This window comes from Crocuta crocuta, unplaced genomic scaffold, assembly GCF_008692635.1.
Source record: "Crocuta crocuta isolate KB4526 unplaced genomic scaffold, BGI_CrCroc_1.0 scaffold54, whole genome shotgun sequence".
Lineage (NCBI taxonomy): Eukaryota > Metazoa > Chordata > Mammalia > Carnivora > Hyaenidae > Crocuta > Crocuta crocuta.
In genome coordinates this window covers 4514980-4540986 of record NW_027530356.1, presented here as the reverse complement: position 1 = coordinate 4540986, position 26007 = coordinate 4514980, and the positions used below count along the sequence as shown (strand labels likewise).

General features: G+C 42.0%; 1 protein-coding gene across 1 annotated transcript in view; it reads left to right on the top strand.

Moving 5' to 3' along the window:
- The first annotated feature begins 246 nt into the window (after positions 1-246).
- The window catches only part of CLRN1 (clarin 1), a 46120-nt gene continuing 20359 nt past the window's right edge, over positions 247-26007 (top strand). The window contains exon 1 of the mRNA XM_077765915.1: positions 247-499. Within this exon, the coding sequence (XP_077622041.1) occupies positions 247-499 (253 nt within the window). The remainder of the gene's footprint in view (positions 500-26007) is intronic.

The window sequence follows — 26007 nt, the reverse complement described above, 5'->3', positions numbered from 1 at the left end:
ATAGTCCAAAGATTTCAAATTAGAGAAAAACAGCAGCAGGAAAGAGAAAAGTCAAGTAAGTGTGATCAAGAAGTCTCCATCCCGCCATCCTACTGACGAGAACCGCCGTGGAGGGTGACAGTGCCCATTTGGCCAGGATCTGTCCGTTCAGCTTCTATAATAAATGCAGCCAAAGGGGCAGTCACTTCTCATCAGTCACAAAGGTCTCCTCTTTAGACCTCACCCTCACAAAAGCCATTTCTCATCATGCCAAGCCAACAAAAGAAAGTCATCTTTTGCACGGCTGGGGTGTTAAGCTTCGTGTGCGCCCTTGGACTTGTGACAGCCCTGGGGACACCGCTGTGGATCAAAGCCACCTTCCTCTGCAAAACGGGGGCTCTGCTCGTCAATGCCTCTGGGCAAGAGCTGAACAAATTCATGGGAGAAATGCAGTACGGGCTTTTCCATGGAGAGGGCGTGAGGCAGTGCGGGCTGGGAGCGAGGCCCTTTCGGTTCTCAAGTAAGTGACAATTGCATTTGAATTATTTAATACTTTAGGTGTACTCTCCCAACTGTTACAAGGAATTATCTTTAAGAAGGAATTATTTTTAAGAGCTTTGCCCTATTAGAGGCCTTTTGAAACAGACGTGAGCCATTCGAAATACCCAGGAATCGTCCGAGCAATGTTTTCTTCCTAGTTTTTATTATTTTGTTTTTATTAATTATTTCATTCTGTTTTTATTATGACACTATATAGTTAATGAGTTGGTATGGAATTAAGCTTTTTGAGAAGGAAGGAATTAAATTCTTCTTAAACATTAATATTTATCCTAGAAATTTTGCTATCTTTTAAAAGGGGGGGGTGACTTGGAGAAATAGAAAGCTGTAAGAGATGATCTTCATTTTATTCTTAAAACGAAACAAAAAGATCAGTGTCATAGGCTCCTTAACCAATTCTAACTTCTTTTCTACCTTGCTAATGACTCTGTAACCCATCTATCCCTGTTTTATCCCTGCTAGGACCTTTCCTGCTGCTAATGTTCTTTTTTTTTTTTTTTTTTTTTTCACCTATTTGAATTACTTGGCTATAGAAATTTAAAACGGATCTGCTATATTAACTGGGAAGGAAATAGATGCCTATTTAGTATAGAAGATTTGAAACTGATTGACCTTCAAATCATGTAGAGAATAGGAGACAGATTTTCCTGTTTGATTTTTGTGAAATGGAAGTGTTACCCATAGTATTTATAACCTGTTTATTTTAAGAAGAGAATTTTTTAAAAAAATTACCATGTGAATAGGCAACTCATTAAATGAAAATTAATAAGAAGGCATTTGTTATATCTCTCACAACACACATTCAGAAATTATTATTATTTCAAAAGGGCTGGTTTGGAACAATCTTATGAAGAAACAGCCAGTAAATTACTGCATAAATCACTCTTCAGGAAAGGAGGTTACCAACTGAGGCATTTAAAATGAATTATTATTTTGCCTGGGTATTTTTTTTTCTCTAGCATAGGTAGAAAGCTAAATTAATTGAATTTATTATTAACATATGCAGTGTCTAATTAAATTTCAGTGCTGGCCTATTTATATTTCTGCAACATTCCTTCTATCTTCTTAGCAGTCACTGGACACCAACTTTCACTCACATAGGTTATTAGGTGATATGAATTGTCACAGGGCTCCCAAAAATCCCTAAGAATTAGTCTTTAGCTTTTCAAAAAATTATCATCCACTAGATTTGATGAAGTGAATACTAACTCTTTCCTCTGAATGGCTTCAGTTCATTAAGGTAATGGGGCTGTTAAAGTTGCTTAGCTTTCCTTAGGGGGAAAAAGAACAAAGTAGAAGATCACATGATTTGCAACTGTATTAAAAAATAAAAGAGGAAAAAAGATGAGTGAAATTATTTAACTATCAGTCATTGACAGCTAAAAAGCGCAAGGAAAGCTTCTCACAAATGAATTTAGACAAAAGCAGGGAACATACAGTGAATTTTCCGGAGCCTTTGCATTTTGTACCATGAAACAGAGATCAACTCTACTCATACCATGGGACAGGTTTCAAAACGATAGGTTTTTAGGTTTTATGAACACTTACGAGACATTAAGCATGAAGCGTGCTTTGTCTTACTTAATCCTCACACAGACACATTCCTCAGTGGTTCAATGAATCGTTTTTATGGCCATGTCCTCTGCTAGCTGTGTCTGTGAGGCCATTGTGCTGATCAGGTGGCCTTCCCTTTGCTTTTGTGAGGACTCAGAGTCGGTGGGGTTGAAACAAAACCTTCATCTATCACAAAATTTCATTTGTCCCTATGATACTTTGAACATTTTCCTCCAGCCTGGTTAAGAAATCTTACATTTGTTTGTTCTGTGGTGACAGCCTCTCTGTATAACCTCTCTATGCCCTACACATGTTAAAGCCTCATTACTTTTTTTTTTTTAAGTTTTTTTAAATGTATTTACTTTGAGAGAGAAAAAGAGAGAGAGAGCTAGGGAGGGGTAGAGAAAGAGAGAGATTGAGAATCCCAAGCAGGCTCCACACTGCCAGCATGGAGCCCGAGGTGGGGCTTAAACACACAAACCATGAGATCATAACCTAGAGTTGGACGCTTAACCAACTGAGCCACCCAGGTGCCGCAAAACCAAAACCTCATTAATTTCACTGAGACCCTGCAAAGTATACTTAATAGTATCACTTTTTCTTCCTAGGCATAGAAGTATCTCTTTCAATGGAACAGGAGACAAAGTTGGGAAAACTGAATGTTGGATTCCCTAAAAAGCATAATGCTCATTATTTTTTTAAATGTTTATTTTGAGAGAGAGAGAGGGCAATCACGGGGGAGGGGCACAGAAAGAGGGAGAGAGCGGGAGAGAGCGAGAGAGAGAAAGAATCCCAAACAGACTCGACACTCAACATTGAGTCCCATGCAGGGCTCAGTCTCATGAACCATGAGATTATGACCTGAGCTGATATTAAGAGCCCATCGATAAACCGACTGAGCCACTCAGGTGCCACACATAATGCTTATTTAAACAAACAGCCTTCTCAGTGATAAAAACTTTCTCACTGATACGCCTTTAGAACATGCTGCACTAAACTGACACTTCTTCTGCAGTAAAGCTTCACGGTCCCTATCTTCCCGATCAAAATGCCATCACCCTATCAGTGACGTTCTAAAAACGCATCCTTGAAGGAAGAGAGCCCTCAGATATTCCTCCTGAGAGAAAAGTGTAGTCCTGTTACCTGTTAATATAAAAGAATGGGAGGCCTAATCCTGTCTCCTCAATAATGGCATCCTTCGAGCAAAATGTAGAGTCCCCAAAGAGCTCAGGATAGATGATTCTTTCCTGTTTCTTCCAGAGCCCAACTTATGATTAGGGCACAAATCATTTCCCAGAACTTTCCCCTTTCTCATATGCCTCTTAGAAAAGTTATTAAGCAAACATTTTGATTTAAGGAACTTTCCAGTGTAGGAGGAATGGAAAAGGCAACTCCTCAAAGTATCAGTCACTTTGAGACAGGGTTCTTCGTGTTGTGGTGGTAGCATCCATTAATGCAAACTTACATTTCCGTTCTGTGGGATTGCTAAATACTACCTCACTTACCAAACTTTTCATGTATATCAGCACTGGTCAACAGAAATACAATGCAAACCATAGATGCAGGCCACATATGTAATTTTAAATGTTCTAAGAGCCATACTAGAAAAAAGGAGTAAAGGAAACAAGTGAAATGAATTTTAAGGACATTTTTCTTTAACCCAAGAAATGCAGAATACAGTGATTTTAACATGTAGTCAATGTAAGAGATATTTTACTTTACTTGTGATAAATCTTTAAAATTCAGTGTCAATTTTAAACTCACAGCACACTTCAATCCAAACTAGCCACACTTCAAATGCTCACTAGCCATTTCAATGTGGCTAATAGCCATCACAACCAGACAGTGCAAATTTAGCTAGAGATTTACTCTGAGTAAATCGGGCATTGAGAGCGTCCATGTTCTAAATGAATTTTTGCTTGGTTCTGCAGTACAAGTTTATGTGTTATTTTTATGGGCCATGCATGTGTTGCTTTTAAAATTCAGATATATAGTGACACATGAGGATAAGGAATGGACCAGAAAAACAGTTAGGCAATGTTGTCATGTTTGTTCCTATTAAATGTTCCCTATTGACCACTCTCTCTCTTTTAATTATAACTAGAATCTTCCCCGCAAGCACGCACAGTTATGCTGGGAAAACTTCTGCCTCGTTTACTCTGGCTGATTCTCATCCACTTATGGGTCAACGCTTCATTTTCTTGAGGTCACTAGCATTCATACCTAGCACACAAATTCATTCATTATAATGAAGGACTGTTTTCCTTTCAAGTAAACACCACTGGTGGGCTTAATTTTTCCTGATATGTCACCTGTAAAATTTTAATGATGATGTTTAAATGCTTACTGTAGCCATCAAGACAAAAACTGCCAGTTTTGAGCTTAGGATGTGTGGGTGGGTTCTGTTTTGGTGGTTTGAAACACTGTAGAACATCATCAAAATATGATACCCAAGAATCATATGGTATCAATCATTCCTAGATATGCTGATCTATTTATTGCCAAGATAGTTCAATGAGCTGGTAAAAGCATATGGAATTTTTCTTTTGAAATGTGAAAAATAAGATCTCACCAATCATGTATCACAGACTGCAACTTTAGTCATACTTTTAAAAGCGTTTTAATTGAGACCTTATGATTGAAAATGTGTTAAAAAGCTTAACAGACATTTAGCTTACTTCATATTTCATTTTTTAAATTATTTGTTTGAGACAGAGAGAAAGAGACAGAGACAGAGACTGCCCACACAAGTAGGGGAGGGGCAGAGAGAATTAGAGACAGAATCCCAAGCGCCCTCTGCACCATCAGTGCAGAGTTCAATGTGGGGCTTGAACTCATGAACTGTGAGATCATGACCTGAGCTGAGATCAAGAGCCAGATGCTTAATCAACTGCGCCACCCAGATGCCCCAAAAATCTCATGCTTTTTTTTTTTTTTGTGGGTTTCACACCCAGTACAGAGCCCAATGTGGCGCTTGAACTTAGGACCCTGAGATCATAACTTGAGCTGAGATCAAGAGCCAGACGCTTAACCGAGTGAGCCACCCAGGCGCCCCCCTACTTCATATTTTTAGAAAGCAGAGTTTCTTTACCAAGCGAGGTACATCACCAAGGTCATACATCCCTCAGGTTACAGAGGGGATGTTGAAACTACTTGTGTCGGCACGCAGGTGGCTTCTCAAACCTCTCTTGGGGTAGAATGGTTGGGACTCAGAGTCTCTGCCACCGTTACTGAGAGTTGGCACTGTGCCTTCATGGTCTCCTGCGGGTGTGACACTCCCACCTGCCCCAGGTGCTCCACTGGTCACCATCCGGCACATACCACCTCTCTCCCATGGCAGAGCTGCAAAGGTCTTTGATGTACTTCCTTCTGGTAACACTGTCTATCCCTATCCGTCCGCTCTTCCTTAATGGATGGTCTGGTGGGAGGGAAACCAATGGGGTTCAGCAGGGAAGCCTACCTGGTAGGAGGGAAGAGGGAAGACAGCCACTTGCACCATCTCGCCTCGCTCACGTGGGCCCTCCTGCCTTACAGCTCCAGACCTTGTTGTCTAGTCTCATTCACTCATTACAACAGTCCAGCAAATAGAACTTTTGTTTTCCTCCCATTCAACAAAAGTAATTGTTTTTTTTTTTTTAATGTTTTATTTATTTCTAGGAGAGATAGAGAGAGATAGAGAGAGAGACAGCGTGAGCAGGGGAGGAGAGCAGAGTCAGAGAGAGAGGGAGTCACAGACTCTGAAACAGGTTCCAGACTCTGAGCTGGCAGTCAGCACAGAGCCCGACTCGGGGCTCGAACCCACGAACCGCGAGATCATGACCTAAGCGAAAGTCAGACGCTTAACCGACTAAGCCACCCAGGCGCCCCTCAACAAAAGTAATTGTCAAGCAGCACTGGGGGTGAAGGGAAAATCTTCAACTTCTCTCAGCTTAATAATGGTTTCCTGCTTTGTCCTTCCCAGACCTTGATATTCACTGTACTCAAATCATCTTGGATTATAAGTATTTGACACTGTGTATTTCTCTGCAAGGAGATTCTCAGCCCTCAGAAGGCAGGAGCTCTGTATTATTCATCCTGGAGCTCTCTCGAGCAGGACCTATACGGTGTATGTCACAAAGAGGTGCTTAATAAATGTTCGGTAAACAGCCACTACTGAGATTAAGCAAGCTGGGTTTGAGACAGGTCTGTGTCACTCACTGGGGACTGGGTTTGGAGCACATCACATTTCATTGGCTTTTAGCTCTTGCATCTGTAAAATGGGAAGTGAAACTAGGTGATTTCTAAACTCTCTCCTAGTTCAAATGCTTTATGGTCTATATAATGAGGGGCTGGCTGTTCTTGACAAGGTCCTTCCAGTTTTAAAATTCCTTGACCCTTCTCTTCTGTCACTTGAAGCGTCTACTGACACATTTCAGCCACCATTGTTGGAAGCTGTGAGTTGTGTGTGCCTTTACCCTTTGGTCCTCAAATCTCATGATTTTTAAAGTATCATGAAATACCTACCATTTATCAGGACCCAAATGAATTTTATTATCAAAGTGAATGCCCCTCTTCTTCCCTGTCTAAACCCTTTACTTTTTGTGTAGAAAACTACGGGTTGATGAAGGAGAAAAAGAATGGAATGTTTTGGAATTCTAAAGAGGTGGGTTGCTGGGGTTGCAGAGGGCAGGGGCAGCCATAAACACCCAGATTAGATGGTGTTATTGAGAGAGCAAAAGGGAAGTCAAAGTACAGTGAGAGGCCGAATTCCTACTTCCTCCACTTTTCCCTTTCCCTATTTTTCCTAGAAACTTCTCTGCCATCCTCCCTGAAAAACTCCTCTCTCCGCATTTGGTTTCATCAACTGATTGTGGCAAGAAATTAGGAATGACCAGCATGCTTCACATTCTCAGGGGGTTCTTTACCCAAAGGAGGCACTGAAGCAGAAACCATCCTCCACTTGGTGAGAAATATGTGGAAGATACTGTTGAGGAAGGGAACTTCTGCTCTCCTTGACTAGGCCAGGGAAAGACATTTTTTTCAGGAAAGTGCATACAAAAGAAAATTTACCAGGAAAAATCCCTCACAGAATTAGCCTCGTTTGATGATTATAGTTTTGCACACATGTGTGCATACAAATGCGCACACACACACACACACACACACACACACACACACACACACACCCTTCCTTTCCTTTAAATTACTCTCCGCCCTGGTAGCCAGTAAAGCCACCACCTGGGCTATCCTGAGCCATGAAGCAGAGGCTGATAGGTCTGTGACTAAAGGTTTGCACAATAGATCCCAGGTGGGGCTTCTGGAACTTAACCCTGGTGTGTGTGAACTTCACCTGTTGGAGGGGGACCCCAAATCATTCTTACAATTTGCTCCTGTGCTTTCTCTTCTAAAGGCTGAGGGTATCTTCCCCAAGGACATTCAGACAACTCAAAAATACTTATTTCAGCTGCCCATTTACTGGGTGCCTGATAGATGCCAGGCATTTTGCATATATTATCTCCACCCCTCTGGGAGGTGTTATGATGTTATTCCCCTTGAACAAAAACGGAAACTGTAAACTCAGAGAGGTCACAGATCTAGTAGGTAGCCAACCTGAGGCTGAAATTCAGATGCATGATAGATCACGATCATTCTTCTGCCACGTCTGTCTCCTTACCATGTGCAAAAAGAACACAAAGCAATGAAGAGAATATAAGAGCAAACTTCAGTGTCACCATCCATTTCAACAATGATGTTGGGACTTTGCAAGAGCTGGTTCCTGTACATCAATATGATGATGGTCCTTGGTCTGATGACTTGGATTCGTTCACTCCCTCTTTATTTCACATTCCGGTGGCCCTAATGTCTAAGCCCTGATCTCTGACCGTTGGAAGGTAAAACAGTCAAGCCAGGCTTGTTTAATAATCTAGGTAGAGCAGGTCACATGCTTATGCCTAATCTTCGGGTTACGAAATTATATTACATTAGTGCTGATCATTTGTGTTGAAAGCAGAGCGATCTAATTGCACCTATGGCTGGCTGACTTAAGATCTCTGCTGACGCAACCCTTCCTGGTATGATCTTCAGAGTCAGTTACTTGGACCACGACAATGATTTCACCAAAGCGGCAGGCTCTTTTCTGAGGTGTCCTGACTGGCTTCAAAACAGAGGCAGAGACAAAAAGAAAAGCAGGTACCTAGCATTTGATTAACTTCAAAACCCAGTATTTTATTAAGAGCCAGTGGGTTCGAATTAGAGCATAAATTAAAATCTCATTTTTAAAAAGTGAAAAATAAAAGCTCATTTTTAACTCTGAAGTAGATCAGAGATTTCATAAAATTAAAGACTTTTTAAAAACAAAACTTATTTAAATTAAACAATGACAAATAATCCTTTTACCTAGTCACACACGTAAACACCGAGGCTGGTTGGGAGATGATACACTTTTATTACAGGTAGGATAGAGCTGACTAATAGCAAACTGTACCTGGCAGACTAATTTATGCAGGATTCGTATTTCGCTCCCTCTCAGCATGTTATAACTGTAGCAAAGCCATTCTCAGGAGTTATTACCCCCACATAATCATACCCTGTGGATTAGGAGCAGTCAAATGGGTTCGTTATCAGAGACACATATGTGCCAGAGCAGCTGCCGTCCCTCAGCCACCGTGGGTGATTAAGACTCACTGACGGGGCTGCCTCTGAATTGGATTGAGTCAGGTAGATACACTTCAGCTGAGAGGAATTCAGGCAAGGTGCTGAAAAAAAATGCCATTTTAAACAGTTCTCTCTTACCATGAGGTCTTCTCCTCTTAAGTGCTGGGGTCATGGATTTCATTCTCCCTGACCACACAGCCGTCAGAAAGAAACCTGGCTCAATACCTGGGTGTGAACTTAGGGGGGACATTAAAGAAGGTGAATGCACTGAGCTTATGTTGAGGAATGCCTTTTACTGGATTTTCATAATGACTGGCCGCAGATGGGCTGAGGGCAATGTCAGATCAAGAGTATTTCCGTAAGAAGAAAGAAATCTTCTCTCTTATTGCCTTTCAAGAAAATGAATAGCTGAGCACCAAGGGGCCAAACACAACTTCTTTTTACACACATTTATGTGGAGGAGGACAGGTTGAGAAGGCAGGCGGGACCTCTGAAGCTGCCATGTGGCTTTTATCTAGGAAGAGGTTGCTGCGCCACTGCTGACATCATTATCAGAGGCTGCCTTCATTCTGAGAGCTTCGCAGATGGTGTCACCTGCATTTTGCACGTGGCCAGATGAAGGCGAAAAGGGTTGATGAAACCGAAGCCACCAGGTCAGTGATCCATAACCCTGGTTGCACCTTAGAATCACCTGGACAGTCTTTCTAAACTACTGATGCCAAGGCTTCATCCCAGGCCAGGTGGAACAGGATCTCTGGAGGTGGGGCCTGAGAATGGGATGGCTGAGAACTACTGAGTGGACCGTGGCCAAGACAGGTGGAAGTGGGCAAGGCGTCAGAAGGCCTCCAAACTAGGGAAGGACAAGACCACCAGAAGGAGGGTGGGAAGGGGCAGCAGTGTTTGGCATTGCTTCTGCACAGGTGGGAGGCATCAGGATCCTTAGCCTCTATTCCTTTAGCTGTTTCTTTCTTTCTTTTTTAATGTTTTATTTATTTCTAGGAGAGAGAGAGAGAGAGACAGCACGAGCAGGGGAGGGCCAGAAAGAGGGAGTCACAGACTGAAACAGGCTCCAGGCTCTGAGCTGGCAGTCAGCACAGAGCCCGACGCGGGGCTCGAACCCACGAACCGCGAGATCATGACCTGAGCGAAAGTCGGACGCCCAACCGACTAAGCCACCCAGGCGCCCCTAGCTGTTTGTTTCTATGAAGGGTCTACCAGTTGCCCTACACCCTCCTGGCCTCAGAGGAAATGAGAGATGTGATTGATGAGTTTGAGTAAGAAAGAGCATACTTGTCTCTCAGCCCCAGAGCTTCCCTTCTTTCCAAGTCTGCCCACCAGTTACAGGAGCCTGTTCTCCACCTGGTCAGGATGAGGGAGCCAGCTCTGCCCTGGACTGAGGGGCTCTCAGCTGTCCAGCTCCACCTGTGACGAGGTGGGTGAGGCTGCCTAATTCAACAGAACTTGGCAGATCTAAGCCACATTCTCCAGCACTGTATCAAGAAACAAAACTATCATTCTGACCTCCACCTGCCAGTCTCCTGTGGAAGAGTTCTGCTCCTTCCAAAGGGCCATCAGGAGACTGTCACCTCCTTAGAGGTGTGCCATCATCCCAAAAGTCATTTTAGATAAGTCATTACAGAGAATGTGTGAGAAACTGCACTCGGGAAATAGAAATGAGAATGAGAACAATATATCAGATGCTGAGGAAAGTGTGTGACAGGTACCAAATAAGTAATTAGCTATAAATCCAAAGTTTCTGGCTCATTTACAGGAATAGTCACCCACCTGGTCAGGGAGGGGGAGAAAAAGTAAAAATGTGGGCTACAAGAAAGAAAGTTTGCTNTCATTTTCATCAATATACAGATAAATGCTCTAATCACCTGTGAGCCCAAAACTTCTACCTGCCTGCAATGACTGATCATGAGACTTGAAAATGCAGACACTGTCAAGATATTGGGTTCTTATATCGCCCACCCCTCTTCATGGAAATACGACTGCCCTACCATTTTCATCATGTTAAAGAAATATTTAATCAATTACTTAAAATCTACATAGAGCATCCATGTAAGTGATCTCACGTGTCTCAAAAGTTCTTTGGCTTATTTCTGTCTATTTATATTTGCATAGAAGGGAGCTGAAGTATCCAGAGGCCCACATGAGCAGTGAATGCCCAAATGAGATTAGTCCCAAACTTTCCTAACTCCAAAAGCTATGCTTTTTGTAACCTGCTCTGTTGCCTTTCAGTTAATGCCTGGCTATTTGTCGCTCTTCCCAACAGCTCCTCTGTCCTTCTTGCTTTGGTGTTGAATGATACTCTAACTAGCTAATCCTCTTGGTAATGCCTAAATATCAGTTTATATGAGACTTGGCTCAGTCGGTTAAGCGGCCGACTTTGGCTCAGGTCATGATCTTGTGGTCTGTGGGTTCGAGCCCCACGTTGGGCTCTGTGCTGACAGCTCAGAGCCTGGAGCCTGTTTCGGATTCTGTGTCTCCCTCTCTCTCTCTGCCCCTCCCCAGCTCGTGCTCTGTCTCTCTCTGTCTGAAAAATAAATAAACGTTAAGAAAATTTTTTAAAAAGAGACTTACTAAATTCCTGTTCAAGACAGGCAGGATAAAAGATATGACTGTTAGACTGAAATCAGTAATAGAAACAAAGGAGAACAAAGTTTCAAGATAAAATGTAACAGAGGAAACCAGCAGATAGAAATAAATTTCAGGGCAACTGAAATGAAAGCCATGCATTTAGAGACAGCAAATAAAACATGAATTAATGGCAAGTAATAAGGGACATACTTAGCAGTTTGTAAAAACAATTTTTTTTAATCTTATTCTTATTACCCTCCAATGATCTATTGAAAACAGCATGACTTTACATGTAAGACACAAATTCTTTGTAAGTTAGAGTCTATGTGCTCTCACCTCCATGCCAAGGGAAAAAAAAAAAATCACTGGGGCCTATAACATGCCTAAGCATTCTTCTAGACTCTGCAGATACGAAGAAATAAGAGAAGGTATTTGTTCACAAACAATGAAGAACCCAGCGAGAGTGTTTTTAAATAATTGACAAATTTGTAAAAGCTGCACTGGTACATTAGTCAAGATGGACTGTGTTACATTTCAACGGCAAGTAAGTTCAAACATCACAGGTAAATCAGCAAGGATTGATCTCTTGCTCAGAGAACATATTTGTCAGAGATCTGCTGTAGGTCCATTCCAGGATGCAGCCACCACCTGGAATGTCACCAGTTGTTATAACAGATGGAAAGAATTGTAGAGACTCTCACACTGGCAAGTAAACCCTCTGACCCGGAACGGACACATGCCGCTTCCACTTAGACTTTATTGGCAAAGGTTGTTACGTAGCTGCGTGTAACTACAAAGGGGCCAGGATGTGCAATCCTATCACAAGCCCGGAGTCGGGAAGAACCAGAACTGTAGATGGCTGAAGAGCACTAATTACTATCACAATCATTGTTTTTATCCACAAAGCCCCAAGAAGGAGACTTATTCTTTGTCAGGGCAAAGCACAGGGAAACTGGAAGAAAGTTCTTAAGAGTTAGAGTTAGATTTCACTAGATGGCATGGAAGAAGCCGTTCTGAGCAAAGGAATAGCACGAGCCAAGGTATGAAGAGCCTACTGTGGTCAGAGTACTGAGGAGGTGAGAGAAAGGAAAAGAAAGATAAGACTGGAAAGGAAGGCAGTGACTAGAATCTAGGAGACTTTGCTGTACCAAGGCAGGTAATTTGATCTTGAAGGCAATGGGAAGCCACTTAAAGGTGTTAAGCAAGTATGTGACAAGATAGAAGATGGATTGGAAGAAAACCAAAAGAGAGGTCAAGGGGCCAGTCAACAGGCTTCTTCATCCACTAATGGTGGCCCAAGCCAAAGCATTATCAGAGGGCTGCAACTGAGGGGAAATATTTCCAAAATAATTGGAAGCAAAACTCAATAGATCTTAGCAACATGAAACGAACCCCAGATTTCTTCTGTATAAGACATACAGAAGTAGAAAGTTTAGAGGGAAGAGGAAATTATTTCTGGTCATGTTTAATGAGGTCCACTTATAGGCCAGCAACAAGTGATGTCATTCAGTTGCACAGATGTGGAGGTGATGGGAGTAGGTCTGGAGTAGAGGTAGGGAAGAGGGAGTCAGCCGATTAGAGGTGGTAGTGGGGGCTACAATGGAAGAAAAGATTTCCCAGGGAGGGGACTCAAACGAGAAGGTAAATATGAGTGGGTTTTAGAAAATATGAATAATTATGGGTAGAAAGGAGGGATTGGTGAAGCAGGCTGAGAGCGGAGGGGCAGTGAGCTGGAGAGGAATCCAGCTGAGGTCACGGGAGACCTTTTTTTTTTTTTTAATGTTTTATTTATTTTTGAGATGGAGAGAGACAGTGCTTAAGGCAGGGAAGGGCAGAGAGAGAGGGAGACACAGAATGCGAAGCAGGCTCTAGGCTCTGAGTTGTCAGCACAGAGCCCAACGTGGGGCTTGAACCAATGAACCGTGATATCATGACCTGAGCCGAAGTCGGATGCTTAACTGACTGAGCCCCTCAGGCGCCCCCATGGGAGACCTTTCTAAAGCAGTCCTGATAGGGTGGTGGGGAAGAGAGGTGCTTGTAGGAGCTGAGGAGGGAATGGGAGGCAAGGACTCAGAGAAAGGCTGTGGTGAGCCTCCTAGAGCAGCCATATGTCCAGGCGTACCTGCGTGCGTGCCTGTGTGTGCACAAGTGTGTATGGGTGAGTCCATGTGTATGTTCACAATGGACATGGGAGGGGCTTGAGTATGATTCTCTACTGCAGGGATAAAGCAGTAGGGAGGAAAGTGCGGAAGACAGACAGGAGAGGTAGGTAATGGATTGGGAAAGGACCCTGTGAGGTAGAAAAGGATGAGTCTGAGTCTGACAGCACAGGGAGAAGGCCAGGTCTTGGACAAGAGGAAGAAAATGTCACTCAAACTGGAGGGAAGGTTGGGCCCAAACCAAAGAAAACATGGCAACAGGGAACGGACAGGTGGGGGAATTGCCCTGATAGCCCTTGTGTTCTCTTTGGAATGGAAGAGTTCAGTTCATTGGATGTTTTCAAGCCTTCTGTAAGGCAGGCACACAAACCGACAGAAATGGAAGTGGGGGTGATAGGTGCTCAAGAGTGGGGGAAGGGATGAAATGACAAGGGCCAGAAGAGGGAAAGACTGGAAAAGACTTTGCAGAATGGCCGGCCGAGGGTGGGAGACTACAGATCAGAGGCCCAAGTTGGAATGGGGGTACAGAGTCCAGGGACATAGCTCAAAGAATAGAACCCCCCACCAAATGATTGGGGGAGAGACAATTTCCCACAGAGAGCTCCCCTATGGCTGTATTTTCACAGCAAGTCCTTTATTTATGACTAACTCAGCTCTGTTTTGTGATAGCAGACTGCACTAATGAGGGTATGGCAGCCTTTCTCTGTACACCGTAGCTAAGCAGGTGGATTCCCTTCCTCTCCCCCCATGCCACGACAGGTGCTTTCCATTCTGCTATTAGGGGAGTAACCTCAATGACTAGTTTCTTCTAGTTCTCTGTTTCTTTCTTTCTTTTTTTAATGTTTTATTTATTTCTAGGAGAGAGAGAGAGACAGCGTGAGCAGGGGAGGGTCAGAGAGAGAGGGAGTCACAGACTCTGAAACAGTCTCCAGGCTCTGAGCTGGCAGTCAGCACAGAGCCCGACGCGGGGCTCGAACCCACAAACCGTGAGATCATGACCTAAGCGAAAGTCGGACGCTTAACCGACTAAGCCACCCAGGCGCCCCCTCTAGTTCTCTGTTTCTGATTAGATAATCTTGTCAGAAATTTCTGCTTTCAGACTGCAGGGAAGAGAAATTGAGCATTGAATCAGTAGTTTAATATGTATGTTACAAAACATAACTCACCATCTTTAGGTTACCTTGGATCTGTACATATACAGCATTCTTTTAGAAAGCACTCTGATCCAAGTAATTCCTTTCCTGGAAGTTCATCCAAAAGACTTAGTCCTGCTCATCTTCCACCCCCATGCTAAGAAAGAAGAAAGAATGTGCTTGAAGATATTCATTACAGCAATAGCTAGAATACCACAACCATGGAAGATAACCTAACAGACAGCAGTCCATCAGTTTGACGGAAAATCCATCATGTTATCTGTATGCGAGTTGTGAAGACAACATGTATGACATGGAAAATGCTTATGTTCTGAATAAGAACTACAGAAGAGAACCTCAAAACTTCATTAGGAGTATAATAACATAGGAAATAAGTATTAAGATGGACAGATTTGAAACAACTAAAAATAAAGGAAATCTTGCTTTGCTATTGGTAGGATTGTGGGTGAGATTTTTAACTTGAGCTCCATTTCATTGTTATAATGTTGTTTGCTTATTTTTAAAAATTCCTCTATAAACAGATGGACATTTGAACAGAAACACGATAAGGAGCAAGTCCATCTTTTCCTAATCCTCCCGCCCTGCTAATGAGAAAGAGCTTTATCATATTCAGGATTGAGACAAATCTCAAACTTTAAACCTTGCTATTAAGCAGCCATCAGCTTCCACGTAACAGGTTGACAACCCCCAATATGTTGGGTTAACATTTTTCTTTTACTAAAGAGATTTGAAATTCCATTCCAGTTACCAACCAGGTCTTTCAACTTCTTAAAAAAAAAAAAAAAAAAGGTTCCTATCACCCTTCTGGTGATTATTCTATTTTATCTCCATTGCCCCAGATCCTCTCCCAAAACTCTCTCAATCCAGCTTCTATTGCCACCAGTAGGTTACATCAAGGTCAACAGTGACTGCTTAACACTATGGACAAGTTCGAGTTCTTAACCAGAAACTCCCTTCACTCTAGAACCTGCCAACCCCCTCTTCTTCTCTAGCCCTACGGTCACCAATGGACTGTCCGCTCCTCTTTTTCCTTCCCATTTTTTGCCTTTGTGGCAGTAATTCCCTTCAATCTAAACCACTGACTTCTGCCAAGAAACCCCAGACCCGCTAACCACATCAAACTCCATCCCTGCTTCCTACTCGAAGCAAAAGGTATCCATCCAACATAAATGTGTCTAGCAGCTACACCATGCATTCCTAATGGCTGCCATATTCCCTGTCAAGGGGTGAAGATTGGGTCTTGGGAGCAAGAAAATATTCTTACTCTTTAAAAAGCGCATATGAAAATAATAAATATAAAGTGTGTATGTGTATAAAGCACAGATATCAATACGATACTGAAATCAACACACAATATATCTGTGCTTTACAATTCCATTGGGAAAAGGTGATTAGGAAAAATGTCTGAAAAGACTCCTGGGCTGAAGTGCAATAAGAAAAAAAAAAAGTTGAGAAATACTGATCTACACTGTGCCAGGCATTCTTAGGTGCTAGGAATACAGCAATGAATAAAATAGACCGATGCACCTGCCCTCATGTCAGGAGAGAAACAAATAAGTAAAAATATAAACTTGGTCAGGTGGGATCATTGCTAAGGAGAAAAGTAAAAGTAAGGCAACAGGGGGAGTTGGAAGGGGAGGTGACTGGGCAGGGGATGACAACTTTAAATATGGTGGTTAAAGAAGGTCCTCCTGACAAAGCATCTAAATAAAGACGTGGAGGTGAGGGAGCAAGCCATGAGACTATCTAGGGGACTATCCAGGCAGCAGGAACAGTATGTGCAAAGGCCCTGGGGTTAGAAGTGCTCCTGGTATGTTTGAAGTACAGTAGCAAGGCCAGTGGCTCGACACGGGAATGGGTAGCAGATGAAGTCAGAGGCCTGGCAAGAAGTCCAACCACACAGGTCCTAGTAGGCTATTGTAATGACTTGGCTTATGCTCTGAGAGCAGAATCCATTGGAATTGTTTAAGCAGGGGACTGATATGAACCAATTCATTTAAAAAGAACTCTTTTAATTTCTATTTTTAAGAAAGTGAGAGAGAAAGAGAAAGAGAGAGAAACAGAGAGAGAGAGAGAGAGAGAGAGAATGGAGAGAGAATGAGTGGAGGAGGGGCAGAGAGGAGACACGGAATCTATATCATGCTCCAGGCTCTGAGCTGTCAGCACAGAGCCCAAAACAGGGCTCCAACCCACCGACCATAAGATTATGACCTGAGTGGAAGTCGAACGCCTAATTGACTGAGCCACCCAGGTGCCCCAGAACAAGTTCATTTTTTAAAAGTAGGCTCCATGCTCAGCATTGAGTTCAATGCAGGGCTTGAAGTCATGACCTGACATCACTACATGAACTGAGATTAAGAGTTAGATGTTTAACCTACTGAGCCACCCAGATGCCCCTAAACCAATTCATTTTTAAAGATCCCTCTGGCCCCTGGGTTGAGAGTGGAGGATAAGGAGGAGGGGTGGAAGCAGAGAGAACAGTTAGGAAGCCCTTGCAGCCATCCACGTGAGAGAGGACGCTGGCTTAGACCCGGCAGAGCAGTGGGAATGGAGACAAGTGGTTAGATTCTCAAGGTAGTGCCAACAGGTGGATTAAACGTGACACAAGAGAGTAAGAGAAGAATCAAGGATAATGTCAAGGAAGAATGGAGATGCCAGCCACTGAGGTGAAGAAGGCTGAAGGAAGCAAGTGTGAGGACAGGAAGACTATGGGTGCACTTTGGGAACCCATGAGACTCCTATTTAATATCCCAGTTAAGATATTGAATAGGAAGCTGGGGACTTACAAGTGTGGGATTCAGGGGGAAGTCTGGGCTGGAAATATCTGTTTGAGAGTGTGTCCAATAAAAGCGACACTACTGGACGGAACACCAAGGAAGTGAGGGAAAAGGGAGAAGAGAAGAGGTACAAGAATGGAGTCCTCCTCTGGACGACTCCAGGGATAAGGATGAACCAACATAGCAGATCAAGATGGCAGCCAGTGAGGGAGCGAAACCGGGAGAGCATAGTGTCTGGAAGCCGGGGGAAGAAGGCTCTTCCAGGAGGAGGGAGGAAGCCACTGTGCCCGATGCAGACCAAGTAAGATGGGGACAAAGATTGCACTGAAGGTGTAGATTGCTCTGGGTAGTAGTGACATTTTAACAATATTTATTCTTCCGACTCATGAGCATGGAATGTTTTTCCATTCTTTTGTGTCTTCTTCAATTTCCTTCATAAGTTTTCTATAGTTTTCATCATACAGATCTCCTATATCTTTGGTTAGGTTTATTCCTAGGTATTTTATGTTTTTTTTGTGTGTCTGCAAATGTGAATGGGATCAGTTTCTTGATTTCTCTTTCTGTTGCTTCATTATTGGTGTATAAAAATGCAACCGATTTCTGTACATTGATTTTGTACCCTGCAACTTTGTTGAATTCCTGGATCAGCTCTAGTAGGCTTCTGGTGGAATCTGTTGGGTTTTCTATGTAGAATATCATGTCGTCAGTGAAAGTTTGACTTCTTTACCAATTCTGATGCCTTTGATTTCCTTTTGTTGTCTGATGGCTGATGCTAGCACTTCCAGCACTCTGTTAAACAACAGTGGTGAGAGTGGACATCCCTGTCATGTTCCTGATCTCAGGGAGAGCTCTCAGTTTTTCCCCTTTGAGGATGATGTTAGCTGAGGGCTTCTCATAGATGGCTTTTATGATGTTTAAGTAAGTTCCTTCTATCCCAACTTTCTCGAGGGTCTTTATTAAGAAGCGGTGCTGTATTTTGTCAAATGCTTTTTCTGCATCTATCAACAGGATCATAAGGTTTTTATCTTTTCTTTTGTTATTGTAATGTATCACATTGATTTATGTATCACACTGATGTATCGAATATTGAACCAGCCCTGTAGCCCAGGAAGGAATCCCACTTGATCATGGTGGATAATTCTTTTTATGTGCTGTTGAATTTGATTTGCAAATACCTTGTTGAGGATTTTTGCATCTGTATTCATCAAGGATATTGGCCTGTAGTTCTCTTTTTTTGCTGGATCTCTGTCTGGCTTGGGAATCAGAGTGATGCTGACTTTGTAAAATGAGTCCGGGAGTTTTCCTTTGATTTCTATTTTTTGGAATAGCTTGAGAAGAATGGGTATTAGTTCTGTTTTAAATGTCTGGTAGAATTCCCCAGGGAAGCCATCAGGTCCAGGGCTCTTATTTGCTGGGAGATTTTTGATCACTGATTCGATTTCCTCACTAGTTATGGATCAGTTCAGATTTTCTATCTCTTCCTATGTGAATTTTGGTAGTGAGTCTGTGTTTAGGAATTTGTCCATTTCTTCTAAGTTGTCTAGTTTGTTGCCATATAATTCATCATAGTATTCCCTGATAATTGCTTGTATTTCTGAGGGGTTGGTTGTAATAAGTCCTTTTTCATTCATGATTTTGTCTATTTGAGTGCTTTCTCTTTTCTTTTTGAGAAGCCTGGAGAGAGGTTTGTCAATTTTGTTTATTTTTTCAAAAAACCAACTCTTGGTTTCATTGATCAGTTCAACTGTTTTTTTCTTTTGGTTTCTATATTGTTTATTTCTGCCCTAATTTTTATTATATCTCTTCTCCTACTGGGTTTGGGTGTGCTGTTAGATTTTGTACTTGCTCTTTTTCTAATTTCTTGAAATAGGCCTGGAGGCAAAAGACATGAACAGACACTTCTCCAAAGAGGACATCCAGATGGGCAACAGACACATGAAATGATGCTCAGTGTCCCTCATCATTAGGGAAATACAAATCAAAACCACACTCAGATACCACCTCATGCCAGTCAGAGTGGCTAAAATGAACAAATCAGGAGATTCTAGATGCTGGTGAGGATGTGGAGAAATGGCACCCTTCTACACTGTTAGTGGGAATGTAAGCTGGTGCAACTCCCCTAGTAAACAGTATGGAGGTTCCTCAAAAAATTAACAACAGACCTCCCCTATGATCCAGCAGTAGTACTGCTAGGACTTTACCCAAGGGATCCAGGAGTGCTGATGCATAGGGGCACATGTATCCCAATGTTCACAGCAGCACTCTCAACAATAGCCAAAACATGGAAAGAACCTAAGTGTCCATCAACTGATGAATGCATCAAGAAGATGTGGTATATTTATACAATGGAATACTACATGGCAATGAGAAAGNCAAAGATAAACTATGAGTTTGGCAGCTTGAAACTCCCTGGTGCCATAGGAAATGCTGTATCCGGGCAGTGGGTTCAAGAGAGAAAGTGGAGAAAGAGGAAGGAGATGCTGAGAATATAGGCGACTCCCAGAGAAGTGTTGCTGTAAGGCAAATTTTAAAAAGGCAGTAATAGCTGGAGGGCTTAAGTGAATGTTTTTTTTTTTTTTTTTTTTGAGAGAGAGAGATGAGCGGGGGAGGGGCAGAGAGAGAGGGACAGAGGATCCGAAGAGGCTCCACACTGACAGCAGCCAGCCAGATTCGAGGCTCAAACTCACAAACTGCATATCAAAACCTGAGCTGAAGTCAGACGCCACCAACTGGTGTGTGAGCCCCCCCAGGACCCTAAGTGAGATTTTTTTTTTATGATGAGAAAACGACAGCATGTTTTTTGTGTGCTGATGGGGCTGATCCAAAGAGAGGAGGAAACTGATGTGGCAGAGAGAGAGGAGAAATCATCAACATTGTCTCTGAGCTGGGGAGAAAGGATGGCTATGAACAGTGGTCCAGCCGGCCTAGGGGCACCCCCCAGAGAGCTTCTCCTGACCTCCTCCATGTGCTAGGTACTCCATACACTGGGGTCACGGAGTCCTCACAATTTTGAAAGAAAGGTAGAATTAGTCTTACTGTTCAGATAAAGAAATCAAGATGTAGGGAGTTCAGAGACTTAGAAAAGAAGCTGAAGTGTGAACCTCCTCTAATGTCAAATGCCTGGTCCCTTCCCAGGCTGCCCCACGGAACACCTTCATTTTACAGAGAGAAACAGGGACCCTTTGACCTGCTCAAGGTCACACAGTGGACTAGAACCTGGTGCTTGGCTCTTGGCCCTGTGCGCCTTTTCTTCCCTTCTCCTGAGCTCGCTCCTCTGTGCCAAGCTGTCACCTGCGCCGAGCCCTTGCTCACGTCTGGAAGAGCCTACTCATTCCAGAACTTGCTCTCCTGCTCTTTTTTAGTTTTAGGCAGGTTTACTGAGGTATAATTGTGTACAGTAAAATTCACCCTTTTTAGATGTACAGGCCGATGAATTTTGACTAATACATAAAGGCGCGTAAATACAAATGCATTCAGGATATACAGCCTTCCACTACCCTCCAAATTACCCCTCTGCCCCCTTTGTGGTCAGTCTCCTCCCTCACTGCCAACCTTGGGCAAAACCTGATCTGTTTTCTGTCCTTACCATCTTGCTATTTCCAGAATATTGTCATATATGTCATATGTTTGGAATCATACAACATGCAGCCTTTTGAGTGTAGTTAATTTCATTTTGCATAATGCCTTTCAGATCCATCCATGTTACTGTATGTAGCAAGAGTCCATTCCTTTGTATTACTAAGAAGTATGCTATTTTATGGATGGGCCAAAGCTTGTTTATCCATTCACCAGTTGATGGATATTTAAGATGTTTCCAATATTGGGCAAATACGAATGAAGCCACTGTAAACATCTCCATACAGATTTTTGTGTGGACATATGTTTTTAATTCTCTTAGGCAAATATCTAGAAATAGGATTGCTGGGTCATATGTTAAGTCTATATCCAGCCTTTTAAGGACTGAAACATTGGATATCCATATGCCAAAAAAAAAAAAAAATTTAACCTTGACCATATACAGAAAAATAACTTAAAATGGATCACAGACTTAAATGTGAACCTAAAAGTAAAAAATGTCTAGAAGAAAAACATAGGAGAAAATATTGGTGACCTTGCATGAGGCAAAGCCTTCTTAGATTTGACATCCAAAGCATGAGAGATAAAAGAAAAACAATTGATAAACTAGAACTCGTAAAAATCAGAACTGCTTTTCAAAATGCACTGATAAGAAAATGAACAGACAAGTCACATACTTGGAGAAAATATTTGTGAATTACTTATCTGATAAAGGGCTCATATCCAGCATGCATAAGGAATTCTCAGAACTCAGTAACAATAAGAAAGAACCCAATAAAAAAATGCACAAAAGATATGAATAGACACTTCACCAAAAAAAGATATACAGAAGGCAAATAAACTCACAGAATGATGCTCAGTATCATTAGTCATTCGGAAAATGCTAAGTAAAACTACAATGAGGTAAATGACACACCTATTTAATGGCTACAGTTTTAAAAAGCTGTCAGGAGCCGGCAAGAATGCAGAAGGCTGGGACTCTTAGGTTGCTAGTGGGAAGGTGAAATGACACAGCCCCTCTGGAAAACAACTGGCAGTTTTTACAAAGTAACACATACAGGAGCTGGGGTAGTGGGGACAGGTGGAGCACAAAGGGGAAATGGAAAGTTTCGGGAATAGTCAAACTGTTGTATATATTGATTATGGTGGTGGTTACATGACAGAATGAATTTATCAAAATTCAGCGAATTATACACTGAAAGGGGAAAATCCTTTACTGTGTTAATTTTACTTTAATCTTAAAAATAGAAGGGGAAGGTTAAAAGCAAAGGCAGCGATGCCCCCTTTGTGACTAGACTAGTTTGCTTCTTCATGCCTCAGGGTTCTGTTTTGTGTTTTTTAAGTCTATACATTGAGAATAAAATGGTACCTTCCTTATGCGGCTGTAAGAATTAAATCTCTCATTTATATTTTAATTTATATTGTAACAATTAAAAGATTGAGATCTCTCATCTATGCTTCAATTCATGTTGTAAGAAGTAAAAGATTTAAGTGTCTGATTTATGTAATGTAGGTAAAGTACCTGGAACATAGCAAATGCTATGTAATCTTTGATTGTTATTTTTAGTTCTGCTGTTATTACTCACGTATTGCTCTTTGAGGAAGTTTAGTGACGAAATAATGGACAAAAGGGCACTTAGGGGCCGGGGTGATCTGAAGATGGGGAGAGCTGGGTACACTGACTCACGCACAGAGTGGAGGAAATCCGTGAGAAGAGAACGAAGGACAGGGGAGTAATTCTGGGTACAATCCTGTACTACTAATGTGGCATCAGCTGCCCGCTTTAGTAAATAACTCCCTTTCACTTGCAACAGCTAATTAAGTAATTTCTGGAGGCCAGAAGTGACTTGGGCTGGATTTAATGACAGCCCCTCCACAGATCAAAAAGTTCAAATCCTTTCTCTGTGTCATAATCTCAAATCTAAAAAAAAGGAAAGACCAAACAAACCAAACTCCTCAATACATAGTACCCAATCTCTTTAAAGTGACACCTCCCCATATTTATGTGAATGGTCTGCTCTCAGTCTCAGCCGCACAAAAGTCATGTGAACGCTAGTGCGAAAATGGAAGGTGGTTCCCAGAGTTCTGGCTGGTCATTACAGACTCAGGGAATTTTCATTAAAGACAGAAACCCAACAAAATGTAAATAACTGTGTAATCTGCAGGGATCAGTGCCCTGCTGGGCGATTTTCTCACAAGGGTAGACATTGTAAGAGACTTCCTAAGAATTAGAATGCTCCTTCTGACAATTTATTTTAGCTCCTAGCTTTTCTTTCCAGGAGGCAAATCAGTGCAACTTCTTTCTGCCTTCGTTTCATTTTGGTAACAAGCCTCAATTTTCAGACAGGCTTCACCCGGCTACCCTATCCGAGACAATGAGGTTGCCACCTCATTGGGTAGATGGATTTTTTGATAACTACTAGTAAAAAACAAATGAACAGCTGATCGAGCTAAGAATAGCAGGTTGGATTGATGGTGTGGTCTCAGCAGTTGGGAGCTCAGGAGGGTAGGACATCACAGAATAAGGCTGGCTGGCTCACTGCGAGCCCCCAGAACAGAGGGTGGGGTGGGCCAGCACAGCACCCGTGAACTTGAACGACCATATTGCCATACGCCACGCCCACAGGGATTTTTTTTTACTCTATCCACCTACTCATCCATANGCCTTCCACTACCCTCCAAATTACCCCTCTGCCCCCTTTGTGGTCAGTCTCCTCCCTCACTGCCAACCTTGGGCAAAACCTGATCTGTTTTCTGTCCTTACCATCTTGCTATTTCCAGAATATTGTCATATATGTCATATGTTTGGAATCATACAACATGCAGCCTTTTGAGTGTAGTTAATTTCATTTTGCATAATGCCTTTCAGATCCATCCATGTTACTGTATGTAGCAAGAGTCCATTCCTTTGTATTACTAAGAAGTATGCTATTTTATGGATGGGCCAAAGCTTGTTTATCCATTCACCAGTTGATGGATATTTAAGATGTTTCCAATATTGGGCAAATACGAATGAAGCCACTGTAAACATCTCCATACAGATTTTTGTGTGGACATATGTTTTTAATTCTCTTAGGCAAATATCTAGAAATAGGATTGCTGGGTCATATGTTAAGTCTATATCCAGCCTTTTAAGGACTGAAACATTGGATATCCATATGCCAAAAAAAAAAAAAAATTTAACCTTGACCATATACAGAAAAATAACTTAAAATGGATCACAGACTTAAATGTGAACCTAAAAGTAAAAAATGTCTAGAAGAAAAACATAGGAGAAAATATTGGTGACCTTGCATGAGGCAAAGCCTTCTTAGATTTGACATCCAAAGCATGAGAGATAAAAGAAAAACAATTGATAAACTAGAACTCGTAAAAATCAGAACTGCTTTTCAAAATGCACTGATAAGAAAATGAACAGACAAGTCACATACTTGGAGAAAATATTTGTGAATTACTTATCTGATAAAGGGCTCATATCCAGCATGCATAAGGAATTCTCAGAACTCAGTAACAATAAGAAAGAACCCAATAAAAAAATGCACAAAAGATATGAATAGACACTTCACCAAAAAAAGATATACAGAAGGCAAATAAACTCACAGAATGATGCTCAGTATCATTAGTCATTCGGAAAATGCTAAGTAAAACTACAATGAGGTAAATGACACACCTATTTAATGGCTACAGTTTTAAAAAGCTGTCAGGAGCCGGCAAGAATGCAGAAGGCTGGGACTCTTAGGTTGCTAGTGGGAAGGTGAAATGACACAGCCCCTCTGGAAAACAACTGGCAGTTTTTACAAAGTAACACATACAGGAGCTGGGGTAGTGGGGACAGGTGGAGTACAAAGGGGAAATGGAAAGTTTCGGGAATAGTCAAACTGTTGTATATATTGATTATGGTGGTGGTTACATGACAGAATGAATTTATCAAAATTCAGCGAATTATACACTGAAAGGGGAAAATCCTTTACTGTGTTAATTTTACTTTAATCTTAAAAATAGAAGGGGAAGGTTAAAAGCAAAGGCAGCGATGCCCCCTTTGTGACTAGACTAGTTTGCTTCTTCATGCCTCAGGGTTCTGTTTTGTGTTTTTTAAGTCTATACATTGAGAATAAAATGGTACCTTCCTTATGCGGCTGTAAGAATTAAATCTCTCATTTATATTTTAATTTATATTGTAACAATTAAAAGATTGAGATCTCTCATCTACGCTTCGATTCATGTTGTAAGAAGTAAAAGATTTAAGTGTCTGATTTATGTAATGTAGGTAAAGTACCTGGAACATAGCAAATGCTATGTAATCTTTGATTGTTATTTTTAGTTCTGCTGTTATTACTCACGTATTGCTCTTTGAGGAAGTTTAGTGACGAAATAACGGACAAGAGGGCACTTAGGGGCCGGGGTGATCTGAAGATGGGGAGAGCTGGGTACACTGACTCACGCACAGAATGGAGGAAATCCGTGAGAAGAGAACGAAGGACAGGGGAGTAATTCTGGGTACAATCCTGTACTACTAATGTGGCATCAGCTGCCCGCTTTAGTAAATAACTCCCTTTCACTTGCAACAGCTAATTAAGTAATTTCTGGAGGCCAGAAGTGACTTGGGCTGGATTTAATGACAGCCCCTCCACAGATCAAAAAGTTCAAATCCTTTCTCTGTGTCATAATCTCAAATCTAAAAAAAAGGAAAGACCAAACAAACCAAACTCCTCAATACATAGTACCCAATCTCTTTAAAGTGACACCTCCCCATATTTATGTGAATGGTCTGCTCTCAGTCTCAGCCGCACAAAAGTCATGTGAACGCTAGTGCGAAAATGGAAGGTGGTTCCCAGAGTTCTGGCTGGTCATTACAGACTCAGGGAATTTTCATTAAAGACAGAAACCCAACAAAATGTAAATAACTGTGTAATCTGCAGGGATCAGTGCCCTGCTGGGCGATTTTCTCACAAGGGTAGACATTGTAAGAGACTTCCTAAGAATTAGAATGCTCCTTCTGACAATTTATTTTAGCTCCTAGCTTTTCTTTCCAGG